Source organism: Streptopelia decaocto, assembly GCF_964273445.1.
Source record: "Streptopelia decaocto genome assembly, chromosome: 6".
Taxonomy (NCBI): domain Eukaryota; kingdom Metazoa; phylum Chordata; class Aves; order Columbiformes; family Columbidae; genus Streptopelia; species Streptopelia decaocto.
This window is the reverse complement of record NC_138660.1, coordinates 41,783,581-41,805,832: the sequence shown is the minus strand read 5'-3', so window position 1 is coordinate 41,805,832 and position 22,252 is coordinate 41,783,581. Positions and strand designations below refer to the sequence as shown.

Below are 22,252 nucleotides of genomic sequence, written 5' to 3'. Positions count from 1 at the left end.
TGGTGATTATCCAAAATCCGTCAGTGGTCTAACTAGAAGTAGAAAATGCAAGCAGTGAATTGTAAGCTGAAGCTTTATTTTGGACACACAATTAAAAACATTTTGTATGATTGATAACTTCACATATAAGAGTATTTTCTATCTGATACATCCATTACTGGTTGTTTTAATTGTATTCTTTTTTAGGCAATAATAATAAATTTGAGTATTGCAGTGTTTATTGTGAGCCCTTCATTGCTCTACTTAGTAAAAATCCATTCATATATTAAAATTGAAAATAATAATAAATTTGAGGTGACTTTTCTCTCTTTTGAGTTTATAAGTAGTGCAAGTAGCCTTGTTTGGGAAATACAAAGAGAATTCTATCTAAAACTGCTTTCCTCATTCTTCTTGCTTGTATTGCTGGTTTTTTTGCAGGCCTTGTAAGGATTTATATGAGGACTTAGTTTAAAATAATACTGGCTGAAATGGGTCAAAACTATGTGTATGAACAATACAATTACGTACCCTTTACATTTTTGCAATGTCTAAGGGGCTGCAGAACACTGACAGCAATTGGCTTTTGCCTTTGAGGGGTAAATTTGCTATCAAAATTACTTGTTGTTTAGTTATTAGTATCACTATGAAAATTTTTCTGTGGCTGTTCTAAATCTAACCAAATGGCCAAATTAACACCAATCTGAGTTGCTTTTTCTATCAGTTCGTAAACTGTAGGGGAAAAACAAAATTTCTTTCTGAAGCTATAAAACAAGCTGTTAAAAGCAAGGAGATCATAGTTGGAAATGAAAAAAAAATAAGAAAACTCAGTTGTAGTCACAGCCTGGCAGTGTTCAAGAACAGACTGGACAATGCCCTCAGACACCTGGTGTGAACTCTGGGGTTGTCATATGCAGGGACAGGAGTTGGACTCAATGATCCTTATGGGTCCCTTCCAACTCAGGACATTCTATGATGATAATGTCATGTAAAATGTATTGTGAAAGTTGAACACCGAACTATCAATCTTCTGCACACTTTTCTCCTCAGGGCATTGTAACTATTTAGATTTAAGTTTTTTTAGCGCATTCAGTAAATAATAAACTGCTTGGTGATCTTTTTTTTTTCTACTTTTGGGCAGATGTTTTTATGTATGCTAGTCTTGCTAAAACTTTGAAGTTAGTCTTTAAAATATCTGTATTTGCCAATGAAGAAATGTTCTGCAGTAGAAGCAGAACTTTATTCATTTCCTGAGTGGATTTGTCAAGGACGTACTATATCAAAGAATGAGTTTCCTTAGAGTAGTTTGCCTTTACAGCTGTAATTCCATATGCCACGGGAAATGTTGGCATGGGATGTTGATTTTGTCTCTCACTCCATTGCATGCACAGCTGAAGTTTCCATTACTTTTATATGTGTGCTGTTTACTTTTCATCTGTTTTAGTGGTTTGGCAATACATTAATCGCTGGTGTTCTTTGCATTTGATCTTGATTAAATGAGGAAAGTCTGATTTTCATTTTGTTGTTTGCCTATGATGACACTGCTTAAGTTTGTATTGCAATAAGACTTTGGATGCTGCTCCTACGTATAAATCCAACCTCCAAAGCTCAGTCCGTCCCTGGGAGTGGTGTTTCACACAACGTCTTTTATTTATTTATGCTGTCGGTGTTGCTTAGAGCAGCCTGGGTAGCTGTACACATAGCCTTCATGTGACTAGCGCTTACATGCAGTTTGCACCCTCAGTTTTTACAGTAGACTGAACAGTAAACTATTGCAGGTCACAGAGGAACCTCTGATGAGATAAGAGAGATTTTTAATCTATTTTGGGCTTGGCTGGAGTTTCTCAGGCATGCCTTGAAGGTTTCCTCTTTGAGCAACGTGTGTAAAGCAGGGAAGTAAGTTGTGACAACTGCATGACTCCAAAGTTAGACAAAACCCAGGAATATTCAGGAAAATAATTTAAAAGAGAGAACGATAAAATATGAGAAAAGCAGACTTGAAAGGCAGCAGGAAATAGTATTGGGAGAAACAGATGCCAAAGGAATGGCATTCTCCTCGTCACTATAAGTACTGTGAAACTAGTTGTATCTAAATGTATTCTTATCATGGCAGTGTTGCAAAATACCTCCTTTTTTACATGGAGCATTAAAGATTCTGATTCATTAGACATTTTTTAAAAAAAGTTCTTTAAGTGTGACTCAGACACATAGGCCACCTGCACCTATTACCCTCATTAAAAAGCTTTAACACACTCATGAGAAAACCCCAAGATAGACGTTGGAACTGCATGCATATTTCAGAAAGCAGTTTTGGAATGTGTTTAGGCATATCACTTGATTCATGTTTCCATTAAGACTGCCAAGTGAGAAGATGCACGTGTTTTTTCTTTGCCTATCTGCTGCTTTTTCAATTTTATAATATTCTGTATTCAGTTCAGTGAGCACTTCTTTGTGAGAGTTTAAAATTCTATTATGTTTGTGATGTTAAAACAAAAAAATTGAAATTGTCTATGTCAGATTTCATGTTACTGAAAAAGTACTAAATGAACCAAAGATGTAGCAGTTAATGAATTAAACTGTTAATGCTTATACAGTATTTTATGAATTAGTGAATTAATATATCTTTAGTAGTCCCAAATCTCAGGTAGCTTGTAATCAGTGGGTTTGTAACTAACTGCATAATTTCCAATTCAAGGTCACTTACAGTTCCATGTAACATTCACTGCAGTTATCCACTATGGCGATCCTGTATATTACCAATTTGAAGATTCGAAGGAAGAAAAACATATTTTAATTCATTAAGATATTTATCTGATTCCTATGGGGGTATGACACAGAGATTGCAATCAATGTCTTGAGACACCTAGTGAAACCAAACAATTTTGAAATTATTTCTTGATTAACAAAAACTCATTCATGCTACATTTTCCAGTGTGCTGCAGCCTGATGGTGCATCTTCAACATCATGCTGAGTAGAACGAATCAAAAGTAAAACCTTCGACAGGGACATAACAACATCTAATTGTAACAGAGATGAAATCCACTGAACTAGTATGTTGATTTCATTAAGAATGATTTCATATTCTTTTCTTGTGTTGATGAAATGGGGCCCAAACTGGAAAGTAATATATCAACATTGCCAATACTACATGTTCAGTATTACACAGTGGGAAGGTCAGACAAAATACAATTGCCATATAAAATGGCAATTTAATATTTTTTTACTATATTTTCTTCCTTTACAATTTGGTGTAAGACTCTAGTCTTTACTAGTGAAAACTCATTATTGACAAGACACATTTCCAAAACTGTCATATGAAGCTTGACAGCCTATATGGTGTGAAACATCCTAAGATCATTGCTTATCAGATAAACAGGAAAAAAACCTGAGTTTTGTTCTGTCCTGCATCCTGTGCTGCTATTGTAGGGACATGAGAATTCCTTTGCTTTGCAAAAACAGGTCTCAGCTTTTGAGATACCTGCTGAAAATACCAGCAGGTGTTCTTCCACACCTGACTGCTCAATGTTCACAAAAAGTACACAAATAGTGTATGAAACCTTTCATTGCTTGAATGTGATATATGTTCATCATCCTTCCAGATTTTCTGCTTTGTATCCTATATTCATTTTGCTGGTTTCTGTATGTTTTTTCATGTGATATTCATACTTTCTTATGGAAACTACTCATCCTCTGCTGCTTTGCATTTCAGGGAAATATTTTTGTTTTCTTAATTTGATGTATTTAGTATCTTCCAGGGTTTACTATTGTGAGATCTATTTTTTCCGTATATATATATAGCAGTAAGTATTACATGGTAGGAATCACATGGTTGCATTCTACATGTAGGCTAGTGATACTCTTGGAATAATAATCAAAATTGTATGTCTTGTAGATTTTTGCTTTCATTTTTATTGATTGCCATTCCAAACCCTCTGTTTCCAGCTTGACAACAGATGAATTGTTTGCAATTGCGATAAAAACTTTTTTTTTTTTTCAAATTTTGATTAGAGTTTTGTGGTGTTTATTGATGTTGTCTTAAGTATGGCATTGTTAATAAATTTGGATACATGTACCCTTAACCTGGCTTATCTGTAAAGAAAGGAACTAAGGCTCAGTTTAAAAGGATTTGAAATGTTTTGTTTTCTACGTAACTCTAAAAAAGATGGTTTAAAATAATTGATTAAATCCTGCTCTACTGAAGTTATTCCAACCTATAATGAAAGAATCATGTCATATCAATTGTGTAACATTCTATGAGGAAAGTAAAAGCAGACTTGAAAATTTTTGCTGCATACATTTACCATTGCTTCAGCTGGGGCAAGTCAAGGGTTTTTTAGGCAAGATACCAACAGCACAGATCCAATTCTTGCGAACTGTATGTGTAGACTCTTGGCTCTAGCCAAGAACCGTTTGCATTCGCGTTCCATCTCTTCTGTTAAGATTCAAAGATTAATCTGTCCTCTAAAGCCTTATTTTAACTGTCCAAAGCTGTTCTCCTCAGATTTTGAGGCAGGAATTACAACTTGGCCCCAACAGAAAGATTGCATGGGCATGTTTCTTAAATATTTGAAGACATTTCCTTTATGCTTTTCTCTCCAGGATCAATCCTGATGGCTCTTTGTTTCTGATTTCATCTAGACAAGATCCATTTCAGGATTACGGATATTTCCCATTCAGGCAAATAATTTAGGGGTTTTCTTTTTTAAGTGGACAAAACTCTCAGCTTTACTCTCAAACTTAAATAATCTTGCCAGAATATGCAGTTAAATACTCCCCAGTCATAGGAAGCAGCTAGCCTCAGGTTCTTGTCTGCCTCATTCACACCAAAATCGTGCAGTTACCACTTTGTCACCTCAGGTGAATGCTTTTACCATTTGTATTCTAGTGTGGATGTTTCTCGACTGCCTCTGCTCAATGCTGTTCTGTGGATTTGTTAAGAAAGCCAGAGTATCTTACAATCCTCACCATTTTTGTTTTCCCAGCAGAGGAGTTTTGTTCTGTCCTGCATCCTATGCTGCTATTGTAGGGACATGAGGATTCCTTTGCTTTGCAAAAGCAAGTCTCAGCTTTTGAGATACCTGCTGAAAATACCAGCAGGTGTTCTTCCACACAGAAAAGTTGTCAGAAGGTTATTATTGTTCATTAAAGTTTAGGTTCTCAAATTCCATCAATAGGGATATGAAACAAAGCCTATTATTAATGTGAACATTAAAATTTGTACAATGTGAACTTTTGCTGTAAGAAGATTTTGGTTAAATAATTAACTTTTCTTTAAATATTGGTGGGATATAAATGGTAGCTGTTTCCTGGTTTGGAGAAGGAAAATTCTCACCTGTGCTTTAACCACCAGGGTAACTCTTCTCCCCAGATATGTACTTACTGCTAGTTTACATGTGCAGAGATGAGATATTGCTGATATGTTGGTGGATTTAAACATTTGTCAGTGCATCCAGCACACTCATTTTTGGAAAGATGCCTGTCTTCATTTTGTTCGGTGTAATTATGAACAAGCAAGTCATCTTCATTCCAGTTGGTACTGGGCTCCCTCTGACTATGGTCTTTTTTTTAGATTTTCTTTTAAAATATTTTCAGGTTCTGTATCTTGTAACTATAACATGGAAGAACAAGTTGCTGACAAACTTTTTTGAAGTAAGAAATGTGGGGTTTTTTTCTTCTTTCCCTGATGTTACCATGTTCTGGTCCTCAGAATGTTTTCTCTTTCTGTGATTTCTTTCCAGCTGCTGCACATAAAGTGTGATAATGATGAACATATGTTTCAAAGACCTTCTACTTTTTTCTGGTGTAACAATGAGGATTCGCCTCCTTGTTTAGATATCTCTTCCATTACACTTACTCCTAGGAGTTCTCCTGACTCTAGACTATCATCTGGATTGTTAATACCACCACCTTCAAAAAGTGGTCTTCCAAAGCCAACCAGTGAATACAGCTGCCCAAGACCTCGTGTAATCCTGCTGTGCAAAAGCTTTTTGTGTTTTGGTTTTCTTTTTTTTGGCTTTCGTTCGTTCTCTGTTGTGTATTAACTTGTATTAAAAATGTGCATTTTGTACAGTGGTTTAAGGACAGAACGGATATATTTTTTGTTCTCTAGGGGTACTCTTAAAATATGGAATTTGTGAAGTTTTACTCTTATTTCTACATAGCTTTCTCTCTCCCACTCCCAAAACATAAATTCTTATTTTCCCAGAATGTTTAAATTACTTCATTAATTAATTACCTCTGTGTTATTTGTCAATCTTTTGTTAAAATTCTTTATATTAAGAATAGTTATTCAAAACAAACGATTATTAAGGTCCAACTTTAAGGGTTATTCCCCCCACCATAAATGGCAATCAGCCATTAAAAACCTTTCAGCATACTTTATAAAAACTCTGTGCAAAATGAAGGTTGAAAATTCTTCTTACATATGAAATGGGCATTTTGCCTGCTTTTTCATAGCAATATGCTTGGACTCTCAACTTTTCTTCCATTTGCAAGTAACATTTGGCTGCATTCGGCAAACATCATGGCTTTCTGCATGTGTCCACTAAATAAAAACTGCTTCTTGTGCTCATATGTACTCAAAATACACATTTCTTGAAAGAACTAAACTATAGTTTTACTTAAACTAGCTGTATCAATAGTACCAAAAAGGCCAGTAACAACAAAATGGTGTATAGATGGGAAATGACAGTGTAAAGTTTTGCTGGTTTTGCCTAAAAGACTCATTTAAGACTAAACATAAATGCTGTTTGTTTATCTAGCTTCTGCGGAGCCATAAGCACTTAGCAAATAAGGAGAATCTACATTAGCATTTACTATGTCCAAGACCTTCTAGGATTAGCAATCCATGTTGGTGGGAAATTTAGGTTAATATATGGCACGTACCTGTACATTAAACCTGATCCCACCTTCTCGATGCAGACAGAACGTATCTACGCAAGAGGTTTGTTTGCATGAAGAATGGAATAGGAGCTTCATGGTACATTTCCTTCGTGTCAAGTACACCCATTGCCCTGCTTTGAGTGGGAGCAGATGACATTACATTGTACTGGTGCTCTGACCATTTTCAAAGGTGCTAGGGGGTTAATGCAGGGTCCATGAACACAGTAATGAGAGCCTGTTGCATCTAAATGGCAGGCTCTGAAATCTTTTTACAAGAGACTAGCTTTGAAATTGATATGCTAACTCATGTTGAGGTTAGTAAGTGGTCTGCATGTGTAAAAATCTTAAAATTAGTTATTTGGTGTAGTTAATTCATTTCTGGTCTTGCCAGGGAATAATATGACTCTGTATTCTTTTTAAATAGAACAACAACAAAAAAAGCAGTATGTTAAATTAGGATTTTGTTTTGTTTTGTTTAGTTTTTCACTTTTTTCAGTATACTTGGGTAGAAATACCACAGGTTTTTGGAGTTGTTGAACAGTTCTAGATCTCTCCTAATCCAAATTTAAAACATTAATTCAAAGCTCCTAAGAAATAGGACTTAAGAGTCTACTTTTCTCTAAGCAGTGTATTCAGTGGAATACCATGTTTTTTCCTTGTCAGCAGCCACTGCAGCATCTGGAGAGAAAGAAATTGAGGTAGTTCAGGACTGCCTATAGACTTAGCTTAGAAATCTGTGGCTTGTGCTGTCAGAAGGCAGCTTCAGTTGCTGCAGCAGAGGCACCAGAGAAAGTAACATTCCAAAAGAAGGGTTAGGTCCATGAAACTCGCCTGGACAAGCGGTGCTAAACTCTACCTGCTTGCCACGTAGTCAGGTATTCTGAATAAAAGGATCTGGGTGGCTAATTTAACTGGTGCTTAAAAATTTGCATGTAAATATTTTGGTCAAATTGAATCTTATTTTAAAAGAGCAGGCTTTCCCTGTGCCTGGCTGTATAGTCTTTCTAATACACAGAATGTAGGTTTTTTGAATTGTCTAATAATAACGTTAACATGCAAACTAGCTTTGCAAACATATTTTGCCTTCAGCTCAGTCAGTCTCAGTTTTAATGTATTTTATAATCTGTTTTTAGTGTTCAGTTTATTCTGACTTGACTGTGTCTCATTTGTGTCCTGAAGTAACAGACTGATGGCAGGAGGAATTAATCATTAAAAAATTCCTATGTCTATACAATGATAGCAATTGTTGCGTTTGATGGGTTTTTTTTTCCTATCCAGTATTTTTTTGAACCCTTCCAAATTCTTACTCCTTACTGATGAAATCTCAACGGTTACACATTCAAGGATGAGAGCTTTATTTTGGAGATTAATATTCAGGGTATTGCATATCTAGGTTGTTACTTACCAAAAAGTACATTTGAAGCTTTGATCACAGCAGATTTTTTTTAGGCTGTCAAATAAGTTATCATGTAAAGAAGAATCAGTAAACAAGAAATATTGGAATTGTGTCTTTTAATTTTGGCTACTTGTTCTGTGCACTCTGGAGGGTAGCATATGTGGGTCTTGTGAACGTATCTGTATTCATCCATCTGCGATAGAGACCTGCTTGTCACCAGCTTCTTCAGGTTTTACTGTGACATTTCTGGCTGTACCAGTTGGACTGAAAATGGGAAAATTACAGTGCTGCTTATGTATTAGAGAGTTTTAGCATGTCTCCAACTCTGAACTGCAAATGCCATTCGCTTGGTGTCAGGAGCTGTTTTTTTGCATGCTGATGGTTATTTTTAACTTTTTTGAAAATGTGCCTCTTATCTGCATGCTCGAGAATTCAGTATTGTGATCTTTCATGTGAAATATTGCCCTAATATTTATTGTCCTTATTGTAGGCAGGCAGTGTGACACCTAAATCACCCTCCACTGACATCTTTGATATGGTTCCCTTTTCTCCCATATCCCCTCAGTCATCAACACCTACTCGCAATGGTACACAGCCTCCTCCAGTACCCAGTAGATCTACAGAGATCAGTAAGTTTTGTAACAACTGACCTAATTTTTGCTTACATTATATTTTTTTAATGAAGCATCTTTAAAGATTTACTACATTTTGCATGAAAAGCCATATACAGTTTTTGTAAATCACATTTGATAATGCCATTTAATTTTTCTACCATCTTCCCAAAGTCTTTGATGTTGCTGCCAAGTTACATTTCTGAGGAAGACAGCAGGTGGAGTAAGTATGGTGATGATGATGCAGAAGGGAGAGCCGAAGAAATCCCTCAAGATCTAGACTGTCTTGGAATACTATTTTTAATACTACTTTTCGTATCATATGCAGCGTTGTTTTTCAGTTACAGTTGATGAACCTCACCAGATTTGTGAACCACTCCTAAAAGATCTTAAAAAGATGGTTTACAATAGCAATTTTATTTTCCAAAGGCTTGAAAGCAGCTAGGGTAAGGTTCTTGGTTTCACTGGAAATCTTTTAGGAGTTCACAAAGTATTTTTTAAAGCCTTTGAAATCCCTGAGGGGAGGGGAGAGCAGAGCATACACAAGCAATGTTCGAGGTTGTAGAAATTTCAGTCTATGTGTAGTATCTTCTATTTCTGATGCCTATTTTAGTATGGATCAGGAATATTAATGTTACAGCCTGCCACCATATAAAACCACATTTAAATAATTTCTGCCTGCTTTGGGGAATGCGTCTAGTATGTAGAAGTTTCGGGTGTGAATGACAGCTGTGCGAATCATAAAAATGCATTGTAAAACTTAAGTCAGTGAACATCTTCCCCAGTACCATATCCTGTGCACCTTTCAGTTCCATTGCTCAGGATGACGGTTACCCTCTAAAGAGAAAGTAGATGACAAGGCTATTGATTAAATTAAAAAATCTGTTCTTGTAAAATTAAGATTGTAAATAAATTTAGATGAATTTCTATGAGTTTCTCAAAGGGTATATTGACATAATTTAAAACTGTTCTATCAAGAATAGTTAATATGAACCTAGCTGTTACCAGATTTGCTTTCAAAGTCAAAGTTCATCTTACTCAGCAGCTGGCCAGTTTTCCCAGCAAAAATTGGGGGGTTCTAAATGATACTTTTTGCTTTGACTAGCTTGCAGTATGTACTTCAAGAAACCCAACATTCTAATACTGGAATGGTGCAACAGTGACCAGTTCTCAGAAAGGCGGTTATCTCCGAAACATTTTGGCTTTAAAAAAGGGAGAACATTTTGAATTCTGAGTTCTTATTCAGCATTATGCCAATATGGCTTCTCAGTAAATATCTGCTCACTGCTAGTTATATCAGTGATAGCAAATAGATTGGTTTAACCTGTTTCAAAGGAGAGAATTCCATTATTTTTGGGCAGGAAGATGCAGGTGGGACAAAATGTGGTGTCTCTCTAGGTAATAATTGCAAATAAGTGATTATTTAAAATAAAAAAAAAAAGCCCTTTCCACAATTGTATTTGTAGTCAAAATGTTGCTGGGAAGTACCTCTTTTAATGCTAAGTTTGTGGTAAACAACTTGCATGCTAAACATAAGCATTGCAGGCCAGTATAGTAATTGCTTAATTGAGCAGTTGATGAATGCAGAGTTAGTGCAACCAAAATGCAGTGTTAAACATCATGCTGCTGCTTCCTTATGAAGTAAGGCATTGCAAACTTCCTTGTGAGTTACCTTAAAGGAATTAATTTATTAATTTTAATCAATTAAAGGAGGAAATAATTTCTAAGTTTCTTGCTGGCACAGAATTTTTGTCATATCTCAGAAAAAAAGTGGAGAGGAACATTATCAAGTTGTTCAACATTTGTTTCACTCACATGCATTTTGGGCAATCCAAGGTTGCAACTGGCAGATGTAGAAATCTGCTCCAAGGACACTGACTTTCCAGAGATATTTAAGATTCTGTTGTCAGAATAATGATGGAACCATTTCGTATGCTGTAATAATTCCAAAAGAAAAAAATATGGAGTAGCCTGCAGCTAAGGGAAATGTTTCCTGGACTTCACCACCTCAGCTTATTCCAAATATTTACTTGGGTGCTTGTCTTCAGTGTGATTAATTTTTGTCATCACAGCTGCTCCAGGACATCTGGGGAAAGCATACATCAGCATAACTCTGTGACAGGCTGATAGCTAAGGTAAAGAAGATTGGGATGCAGAATGCAGCAGAAAAGCCAAATATTTGTAGGGGTTTTTTTGGTAATTGGTAATTTTGAGCTTATTGCAGATTGCAGGTTGCTGCTCTCCAGTATTACGTGTTTCTGGTCCTGAATGTCAGATAGGCCACAGAAACAAGAATTTATTACCTGTTCATGTCTTCTGTGGTTTGAGTGGTGGATATAAAACATCAGCATTTCACGGTTTTTAACTTGTTGGTCAGTTTCCCAAGCTGTGAATTTATTTCCATCCAGAAATGAATGGGAAAGGGAAAGGAAATTATATGTGCTGTTTGAAAGGATTGTTTTCAAAGGCTTACTGGTTGCTGTGTATTGGAGAAAGAAATGCCTGTCTATGCTACAATTATTTTGAGGAGTGTGCCAGGCAAGATATTCTTGTTAATCTTCATGCAAATATTCTAGCCTGAAATGAAAAATTACTGATATATTCCATGTCTGCTAAAAGGGAAGCCCTCTGTGAACAGTGAACACCAGCAGATAAGCTTATGGAGATCCCATGCAATAGAGCAGCTGTGCACTGAATAAATTTTAGTATTCATCCAGTTTCCACATGGTCTTCTGCTTCTGTTGAAAAAAAGAAATACTGACAATGGATGCTATTCAAAGCATTTCATGGAACTTTATCCCTCCCTGACTCTTAGCAGTGCAATCCCTCATATGATACACAAATTTTAAATGCAGAAAAGCAGTTGTACTATGAAATTTTTCCGCTGGTTTACTGTAATGGTTAGCAAATTATAATAGAGATAGTTCCCAAAATAATTTTTCATAGAAGCTCAGCTAGGAAATACTTATCTCTTTTGAATTTGATTCCATACAGGGTTTCCACTCTGGTTAATTTTAAAGTCTGCCTGGAATAACAATATAAATGAAGCAATCCTTCACCTGAAGGTGGAGGAGCTAAAGCTTCTGCCATCATCCTGGTAATGAGCTCAGTAGTGCTGTCATTAATAAAAGTCAATAATAAGGCATGAATGAGAAAATATCCATAATAGTGTACAAAATACTTGTTTTCAAAGGTAGAGATAAGTCATAGTTCAGTACTTAAAAATCCAGGAGTTGTGTTCTCTACTGGTTTTTTTCCTAAATACATTCCTTGAATGTTTGCTAAGGCTCAGTGTTGAAACTGGCTGCTTTTAGCTGTCTGTTTACACAGAAAACTGTCAGTTCCTTTTAAGGGTAAAAAGAACCTAAGGAGATAGGGGGAAAAAAAGAAAAACTTTAAAAAAAAAAAAAAGTACTTACATAGTGAACAAATAGACTTAGAAGGAGCATAAAGCATAATTATGTTCCGTGCAATAGAGGTTAGATTGAAAGCCAAAGCTGCTACACATCTGATGGTTACTGGGCAGGAGCATCAGAACATGTAAGGACACTGATTATACTGGAGCAGACCCATTTTGGCGGTGAAAGAGGCAAGGGACAAGATAGATCTTATTTTTTACATTAGATTATCCTAGTTAAAGTCTCTTTTGCATGTTGGTGGTCTGCCTCTGCCAGGAAAGACTGGATTCTTTGTTGGCTTAAGTGTGCTTTTGGAATCAGGCTCTCCAGTCTGGACCATCTCCTGGTCCCATGTGACAGTTTGTAGCTGTTTAGCCACGTTTTTTGAAATTCATGATTAATCAATTTTGTTCTTGTTTCTATATTTATTATGGGAATGAATGCTAGTAACTGCTAATTATTTAAAATGCCTATTGTGCAGCCTGATAACACCAAAATGAGTAGCTCAACACACTTTGTGACATGCAAAATAAAATGTTGCAGACCCTAGACAAGTACAGGTCTGAAACTTTGACTCCAAGGAAGCTGAAGGACATTTATTTACCTGTAGGCACAACCTTTAGCGTTGGCAACTGGTAACACTGCAACATGGATTTTGTATCAAGTAGTCAGTTTTCAGCTTTCATATCTTGGATCCTAAGGGTAAAATTTTGTGCTTAACTATAAAACTAGCTAGTCATTTTGAAGATACTAATGGCCCCTTTTACTCATGCTCTTAAGCTGACATTGTTGTAAGGTAGTTGTAAGGTATGCTTACCAGGTTTCTGGCTACACAAACACGAAAGTGAGCAGATAGATTATGGTTTTGATTTTTCTCTCTACTAATGACAAGACTCTATTATTTTGGGTCTGTACATTTTGCAATCAGTGGCCAGGGTGGGGGGGTGGGTAAAATTATCATCTTACTGGTTTAGTTCAGCCCAACATGGGATAGAAAAAGTCTGTATAGATGGCACCATTACGTGTAGAGAAAAAACAAATCCCATTACTGAGAAGGAAAAAACCAACCAACCAAAAAAAAATCCCAACCCAAAAGCTGTCAGATGTGAAGAGCTAGCATTACACTGTTCTAATAAGGGGGGAGCGGAGGGGAAAGTGTCAGTGGTGTTTCTTCTTGTCCAGACCAAAAAAGAAAAAATAAAAAAATAAAAAATTAACAAGCAAAAAGAACCCCTCACTGCTGCTGGTGCTGGAAAGCATACTATAGCTAAGAAAAAGTGAGAAACCGTATGGTATTGACAGAAATTTGCAATCATTCTATTTACGGATCCAGATTTAGTGGAATTTTAGAGTGACCTTTCATGGTCCTATGCTTTTTTCATTCTTTCTTTCTTGACTTTATCCAAGATTATAAAACCCTGACAATTAGTTACTGTCATCTGTGCATTGAGAAACTGTATGAAATCTGGGCCTTACCTTCTATAAGTGAGGGTAGGTTGTTTGCAAGAACATGTTTATGACATAACGTTAAGATGAAATTTGATATGTGGTGTCCAAATTGGAACTTCTTATCAGATCCCTAAAGTTCCTGTAGAAGGCATAAGCATTAATGAAAGCTAAATAGAGGCTTAAACAGAGGTTGATGGTCTTCTTGAAAAAATTCAAGTTTTAAACTTTGGAAAACTAATCAAAACAAGGCTTTGACATTTGGATGTTAAAACTTGTGGTGAATCAGTTGTGTATCTAGAAGTGCTAATATTCAGCTTGTCAGGAGGTGTACGCTGAGTTTTTCAAAGAGCTGTTGTCATAGCTCATACATTTTCTCTCAGTGACTCCCTTTTCTGTTGTTTCAGAGAGAGACCTTTTTGGAGCAGAACCTTTTGACCCTTTTAGCTGCGGAGCAGGAGATTTCCCTCCAGACATTCAGTCCAAACTAGATGAGATGCAGGTAACTACTGGCTTGTCAGTTACGCACTTTTCTGTGTCTGCGTAAGTGTTCTTGAAATACATATCAACAGTCTTCTGAAAATGTATTGCAGTCTGCACACACAAATACATAGCTTGTGGGGGGGGAACCCAAACCAAACACAGCATCTCTTTCTGATTATTCCTTCTGTAAGTATATCTCATGATCTTTCAGTTGGAGTTTGAATTTGTCTACCTGAAGATCCTTACAAAGGTTAGCTCATGGTATTAATGTAGACACCTGCACTGAGTTAGGGTTTATCTGCAACGTAATCAGAGTGGATACTGCTACTCTTGCCTGGGAAGGGACTGAGCCAGCTAAAAAAGTGAGCAGAGGGCCCTACAGATACCCGGATGCTGCTACTCTTCCGTTCCAGCAGTCCCCACCACCCCACTATACCCCGCTCTTCCCCTCAGTGGCATTAATCTGTTTTTTTCGTAGCATTGGCATAGGCAAAGTACATGCTAAAGGGGTCATGGCAATTTTCTGCTGCCTTTAAAAATAGCTGTATTTGACTACGGCACTCTGGAAAAATAAAACTATTGAGAATTGACTCAGGAATTCTGAACTGATGTGTTTTTATCAGGAAATGTTTGTTGATCCTAAAACACTCAACAGCGTTCAGTTATTGACCCAATTTTGAAGCAATTCTAGGAGAAAGCCTTTAAGTTTTGGAATAAATCACTTCAGTCAGACTTTCCGAACTGCTAGTTCCTTTCCAGCTTGCTTATCTGTACCTTTTCTGCAGTCTGCCAACAAAACGGAAGGCTGAAAATACTGGGAACTTGAATTTCTAGGATCCTGGCTCCTCAGCAGAAAGTGTTCCCAGGGCTTCCAGCCCTCTTGTATCTCAGGCTCCTTCAGTTCCTTTATTCTGTCTGGAGAGCAGCAGAAGCTTTTTAAAATGGCTGAAATAAGATTTGAACACTGTTTAATTTACCTAAGTAATTTTTTACAATTCGTGTTCATTGTGAAATTTCATTTCCCATGTCAGTTTAGGATGGTACCACTGACAAACTCCACTTACTGTGCACTAAGAAATTTAGATTCTTGCTCATCTGTACTCTGGCCTGTTTAATTGCAGATAGCAGCTAAAAGCCAAAACTGGCTTCTTTGTAATTCTGGTAAAAACGCTTGTGTTTTGTGAATGCTATAATGTCATTACCAAGCACTGTAGCACAGAATACCCCAAATCTTTTTAACATGTCACACTGATATATATCCATGTTTCCCTTGTGTATGGCCAATTTTAGGAAAAAGTATGATGTAATATCTGTGGGTACTAAGAAGTAAGTGCTAAGACTTTAGCTAAATGTCACACACTAAGAGTTTTTGTTACAGGTAATATTTTGGCAAAATTTTATATTGTTAGCGTATAAGGCTGGTGCAAAATACAGATTGAAATGTGTTTTTCCTAATCTCTCTTTTGTCTTCTTGTGCTTTCCTGGGTGCCTAGCGTCAGCGATGGTTGGTATATCATATTTTAATAATAGTATTTAAAGCATTTGCAGTTGAAGTGTACATGTGTTCATGTCTGGTGTTTTTATTTTTTGCATATGTGTGTACATATGTAAATACAAAAACTATAAGATTTTTATTTTATATATGCAACTCTAAGTCGGGGCAATTTTAATTTTGAGGAGCCTACAATTTTTAAGGTAGGGACAGCTGATTGTAGTTTTCTTTAGTCTGTCTTACCATCTACTAATTCTAAGCTTTCATTTTAATTGGTATTTGTTTTCTATGTCTACTAGAGAAATCTCCAGTTTTCATCATCAGATGGTGATTAATGAAATGGTTTAAGCAAAACCTTAGACATAGATTTTTGTGTTAGTACTGCCACATTAGTGAATGTGGTTTTTTATTTGGAAATTATTTAAAAACTTGCAAAGGGTGAAGGATAGCTGTGCTGGACATCAGTAGTTGTTAGGTAGCCAGCCTGTAAGAAGGAAGGTGAAATAGACCTACAAAAGGTAAAACCACAGAATATGTAACATGCTCTGGGAAATCTAACATTAAGAAGAGGAAAGGAAAATGTAGGTTTCTTTCCTTCTCTGGAATACGAAGTGAAGGGACCTCTTAGCTTCACATTATGCTAGTACTGCCTGAATTCCATAAAATGTACAAAGGTGGGTTGTTTACAAACACATCTAACAGTTCACAATATAAACTTATTCAGAGAGGGTATTAAATGCGGTTTACCCTCCACGGTGAGCGGCAGGTAAGCTGCCTGGGCGCCAGCAGCGACGGCCTGGCTGGAGCAGCTCACTCCGGGCTCTCTGCTCCCATTTGCCAAGCAGAGCCATGTCAGATGCCCCAGCAAATGTGCCCCGCTCTGCAGCAAAGCTGTCTCGGCATATGTGTGTGTTGGAAGGTGATGTTTTAAGGAAAGTGGGAGAGAAAAGCACAGCAGAAGAGGCTCTGGAGAATAAACTCCGAAGCAGTGGGTTATTTTCCTTTGCATCCAATATTCTGAACTTAACGAGATCAGATAAAGTTCCCTGACCTCTGGGGGAACATTTTTATGTTTAAACTCTAGTGAGGATCCAAATTTCACACTTAAGCTCTTTCTATTCTGTTTCTCGGTCCAATCTCTGTTGATCTTTTTTGGAGAGCTCAAAAGTGGAACATGTGCTGAGATGTGACTTTTACAGCTCAGGCCTCTCTCTGATGACTATCCAACCTCCTGTTCCCCCCCCACCCTTATGCCGAAACATATTTTCATTCTATTTTGACTGTATCCAGACATTAATAAAATGAATTGGTCTATTTTCCCAGAAATCTTGCAGTGAGGAGAAGTTTCCCTGGGTCATGAATCATACCAGCAACAGCTGCTGTAATTTATTAGAATCTCAAAGTAGTTAATATCATCAAGCTTCCAGGAGCTGCAAGCCATTCTTCCTGCATGGCTTGAAGCAGTCAGTATGCTTGTCGTCTTTCCATTTGAAAGAAGCTCAGCCCTCTAAATTATCTTCAGAGATGTGTAAATTTATCATTGGTTGATTTGGTTTGTACTGACTTAAGCTCATTGAGTGAAGTCACTGTGAAGTGATGAGTGATTTAACCTAAAAGCCAACAGGCTGACTTGGGCAAATTTATCTTCTGATAAAACGGAAGGTCTTTGTCTTTTTCTGTTCACTGTTTTTAACCAGAATAGCTCATGTATTATTATCATCGATACAAAAAAAAGGAGTTATGGAAGAGGGATTGTTTTCCATTTACTTTTCCTAGTGAGAACAAACTTTGCTTCTCTGTTTAAGAGACTAATCATACCCTTTAGTACAATACCATTATGTTTCTGGTTAACTATGACATTCAGTCCTTATGTTAAATCACCTTGAAGGTAAAAAATTTACTTGACACTTTATTGTGGGGATATGAACACAGAAGCAAGACACGATATACATGCACACTTCATAGCCATTCCTGTTTCCACTCCTGTCCAGTACCAGGGGATGGCCTTTTTCTGCATTCCCTGAAAATCAGCACATTTGAGAGATTTTCTGACCATATGAGAAGTTACTTTTTTTCCTGAACCTTTGAAGTACAGGAAGCCATAGCTCACATGTGTTTTAACAGGCAGTGTGTTATGGTAAGAACACATGTTATTAGAAGCTGAAATGTCTGAATGTCACAAGGCAAAATATTGATTATAGGCATATGCTGTATGATGGATACTCTAATAATCCTACAGCAGCTTGAAGTGGGAGCTGTAAGACCTGAGAGACTTATGCAGTTCAGGTGAATATATAAATTGTGTTCCTGAAAGTGGATCTGAAGCTCAGTGTTCTACATTGCTGTGAAAACTACAGCATAGGATTCTTATTCTATTAGCTGAATTAATCACATTTCAACTGTGTCTAGACATAAAGCACACTGTTTTCTTACAACCTTGTCTTCCCATGGCTTGCTTGACTACAGCTGATTGGATTTTTTTTTTTTTTAATTATATCTTATATTTGCCGAAGTATAGTTCTGGAGATTCAAAAATTATTCAAGAATTTGGATTTATTTTGCAAAACTTGAGTTATTAGGAATAGAGATGGCTGTGGGAGATCTGAAGTCTGTGCTTTCCTGATCTTTGGAAAATTTATTAGGGTCACTTTTCCAAGATGTCTGCTGGATTAGGATGTTCTGATTTTTTATTTTTTTTTTCCTTTTGAGGGATGCTTTTTAATTTAATGGGAATATTGGTTGAGACAATAGAGCTTTATTTAGTTTATACACCTGTGAACTTCTTTTCCTCCACTTAAATAATCATGAAGAAAAGAATCTGTATTTTACATGCTTTTAAAATCCAAAAAATGCCCCAATGGCTGGCTGGATTGCCTTGGTGCACAATAACTTCTAACCCTGTGGTTGGCAAGGAAGTGTGACCCTACTAGTTAGTATCTGATAGCGGTTTTTTTTGTGACTTAACAGGTGAACTTTGAAATGCCACATCCCTGTTATAGACAGCTATGTCCATGAGCCATTTTTAAGTACGCTGTGTCAACACTGCAGTTCCTGGCACTACAGTAGTGGGTTTTACTTCCTTATCAATTCTGCCTGTAATATTATAGAAGCTGCTTCTCCGGTATGCAACTGGTAACAGCACCTGGCAGCCACATCACAATTTTCTTTTAGAATAGACAATAGTTCATTAAGGTAATAAGTTAAAAGGCTTTTAAATAATTATGATGCATACAGTGCAGCAATCTCTTGATGGATTAACATTGATCACATTGCTAATACAAGAATGTGATTGTTTTCAATGCAAAGTGTCACATCTTAAAAGAGCGGGGAGGACTCAATGAGGGGGAAAGTGGTCTGGAGTGAAGTTGCAGAAGGAAAGGTCAAGGAGACCACTGTTCTTCAAGAAAGAAGAAATAGTTCTAACTTAGGTCATAGCAAACACAAGTGATAAGTGACAAAATATCACTTTGTATGGAATAAAACAAAATCAGAAAAACCCCGCCACATGATCAACAGAAGAGCAATGAGAGGTGTGCACTTCCAAAATGCATAATCTGCCTTGCTCTTAGCTAGCCAGAAAAAGGGCATTGGAAGTGCAGCTACATAAGACACCATCAAACAATCCTTATATCTAGAGAAGAAAGATAAGGGCGTGCAGGACATCAGTGGGATGTGTGAAAGTGGATGGGTGAAAGGGCTGTCTGGACAGCAAAGAATGAAGCTGGTTGTCCTCCTTAAACCAGTTGCTGTAGCTGTTGTTCTGTTGCAGCTGTATCAAGCATCCTCTGGTTGAAACGCTACCTTATACAACCTCAAAACTGGAAGCAGCCTTTAAATACTTTAAAAGCTTAGCATTTCAGACACACAGTAGCTGAGGGGTTTGCAATTGGCTGACTGTAGGGCTAATGCTCTGAATTTTGCTCCTGTGTAAGGAGTCCTCCTTTGATTGCAGTTACAGCAATTAACAGTATCCTTTGGGTAAATGAACCATCTCTGTTTATAACAGGATGTGTTTGACTTGGAACTTCAGCTACTGTTTGCTTGAAATATCTCTTGCATTGAATGTTCTTCCTGTTAGCCCTTAAAAAAATACAGGTGGGGAAAAAAAAGAAAAAAATAATCACTCTCAGCAACTAGATTTGACAGCACCAGGTAAGGCAAACTGGGTAGCACAGTTGGAGGAGGTTTACGCCGCAGTACTGCTACTGGCTCATCATCTCACAATATGCATCTGCCTTCAGGAAAAAAACAAATTTTACCTGGAAAATCTCGGATCTTTTAGTAACCATTGTCAGGAAGTTTATTTCGCAGCACTACTCTTCTGATGGCAGTAGCTGGTGGGGTTATTAAATATTCATAAACTTTTAAAGTTCTAGCCTGTGGTTTAAATTTGTTTGAAATTAAGCTGATTTGACTTGGGATCTATCTTTTAAATCCAAAAGGTATGCTCTTGAGGTATTGCTGTGCATTATGAGAAAAGGCTTGAGTTTATGCTTAATCCCTATACAGATTGCTTTACAAAAAATATTTATTTTGTTTACAAGATAGTTGCTTAATGAAAGCATATATTATTGCTATTTATAGCATACTATCAGCATTCTCGAAGTGAATAGCGACTGACTATTGTGACAGCTGCCACTGGAATGGATGTTCCCATGGCATTTCTATTCAGAGCCCTTGTTTCCAGTTTCTTACAGCTTTACAGTACTTACACCTAACAGACTGAAATCTTCTTGACTCAAAGGTGACTCAACTCTTTAAGGTCGAGCCACAATTATTCAGCTTCTTTTAAAGCAAAAAGAGAAATGAAAACAAGAGCACTTTCCCTGTGTTAAAAGTCCTGCTGTTCTTTTAGAACTGGTGCAAGCTAAGTACATTCTGTAAATCAAATGCAGGTACTTGTAGAACGAATTTATTTCCAATAGAAGGGGTGGTAGCCTCTGGGTTATAACCATTTTTGTGTTTCTACTAATCAAACTACTGAAAGGAAAAAGAGGAATTTTGGTCTGAACATTTAAATAAATTCTTTTCATGTTCTAAAGACCATTGTATTTTATTCCACTGAGTTACATGCCTTTTAAATGCATGGTCTGTTCATTTGCAGTAGAGCAAGTATAATTTTGTTTTTCTAGCAAGCCATATATCTGAATATTCAATATTTTTATTCAATAATATTTTCTTCAATTTCTATATATACTGTATTTCTTTTGTTGTATGAGATTCATCCTTGTATAAGTTAACCACTAAATTAAAGATCAGCTGACCAAATAATGTAAATTTCTGTGAATTCACTCTGAAGTATCCTTATAGTTTATCTCCGTAAAAATAAGCCCAAATTTAGATTTTTTTAGAAAGAGAGCTTAATCCTCCAGAAATCACTTTCTTTTTTATTAACTCTGTCTTGTTTCATTGCAGGAGGGGTTCAAAATGGGATTAACTCTTGAAGGAACAGTATTTTGTCTTGACCCACTAGACAGCAGGTGCTGATGCCAAGAAACTATATATGAAATTTCTACGCAGTGGTGGTTTTTCTGATTTTTTTTTTTTTCCTGAACACATATTCACAGATATTATCCATATGCCAAAAATTGCTTTTTTCAACATGTAAACTCTTGTGAGATTTGCTTCTGTAAAAATCCCACTTAGTTCCAGTCTTTCCCTGTACAAATGTAAAAAGTTGTATTTGTTTATGAAATATGAATTAAATTTCTCTCTGTGTTTCTTTCTCTCACGCTTTGGCCTGCAGTTGCTATGCTATATGACTATTAGCCTGGAGAAGTTCTTCAGAAAGCTCACACATACCTCTCTCTGTTTGCAGATGTGCAAGCATGATTTTTACATAATACTTTACTTGACAGCATTTTGAAATTAACTTTTTAAGCCATTATTTAATAATCAACCAGTAAAATGATTAATATCTAGTACAAAAAGTTCAAATAGCCGTGGAAAGTACTAACCATTAATATATGCTTAAAAGCTAAATCTGGATGCCGTGTAATTGATTTCTATTCCTGTGTGTGGTTATTATGCTGTATATATGTTATTAGTTTATAAAATCCGAAGATTTTTATGTCCTTAATTCATGTTTTAGATACTAACAAATTGTTAGTATGCTATTGGTGTTTAATGAGCATAGAACTGCTGCTAAATTGCAGAATGGACAAAGTAACTGCCCTTTGGTTTGATATTTTATAGCTGAACTGTAAAGTATGTAACTTGGAACTCATGACATGATCACCATAACTTAAAAAGAAGATTATGGTCTTGCATTTCCTTAGGAACTGGCGTGATTTTGTGTGTAAGCAGGCACTCTGTGTTGACCAGGCTCAATTCTCTAAGTGACTTCCAACACCTGAGTGTTTATAGTCAGGCTCTTTTCTTTTTTCACTGTCTGCTTTGATGATATCTGTCTTACTATAATTTTGAAGCTTGCTGCAGGAGTTCAGTGTAAGTCTTTCATACCCACTAGTTGTTCATGTCACACCAAAATTTCCAGTTGCGAGTTTATTGCTGACCTATCTATGCATACTTTTCATTAGATTTTCACATAAGCAATAAAATAACATC

The 22,252-nt window shown here is 36.6% G+C and overlaps 1 protein-coding gene across 5 annotated transcripts in view; it reads left to right on the top strand.

The window, feature by feature from the left end:
• GULP1 (GULP PTB domain containing engulfment adaptor 1) overlaps positions 1-21,416 on the top strand; it is a 157,707-nt gene extending 136,291 nt beyond the window's left edge. For 4 of the 5 annotated variants that reach the window (XM_082056929.1, XM_082056926.1, XM_082056928.1 and 1 more), the window contains 4 exons: positions 5,716-5,940; positions 8,746-8,884; positions 14,118-14,212; positions 21,101-21,416. In XM_082056929.1, the coding sequence (XP_081913055.1) occupies positions 5,716-5,940; positions 8,746-8,884; positions 14,118-14,212; positions 21,101-21,172 (531 nt within the window). In that variant the 3' untranslated portion in view covers positions 21,173-21,416. The remainder of the gene's footprint in view (positions 1-5,715; positions 5,941-8,745; positions 8,885-14,117; positions 14,213-21,100) is intronic. The other variant, XM_082056930.1, reaches the window with a different exon arrangement.
• The last annotated feature ends 836 nt before the right edge of the window (positions 21,417-22,252 follow it).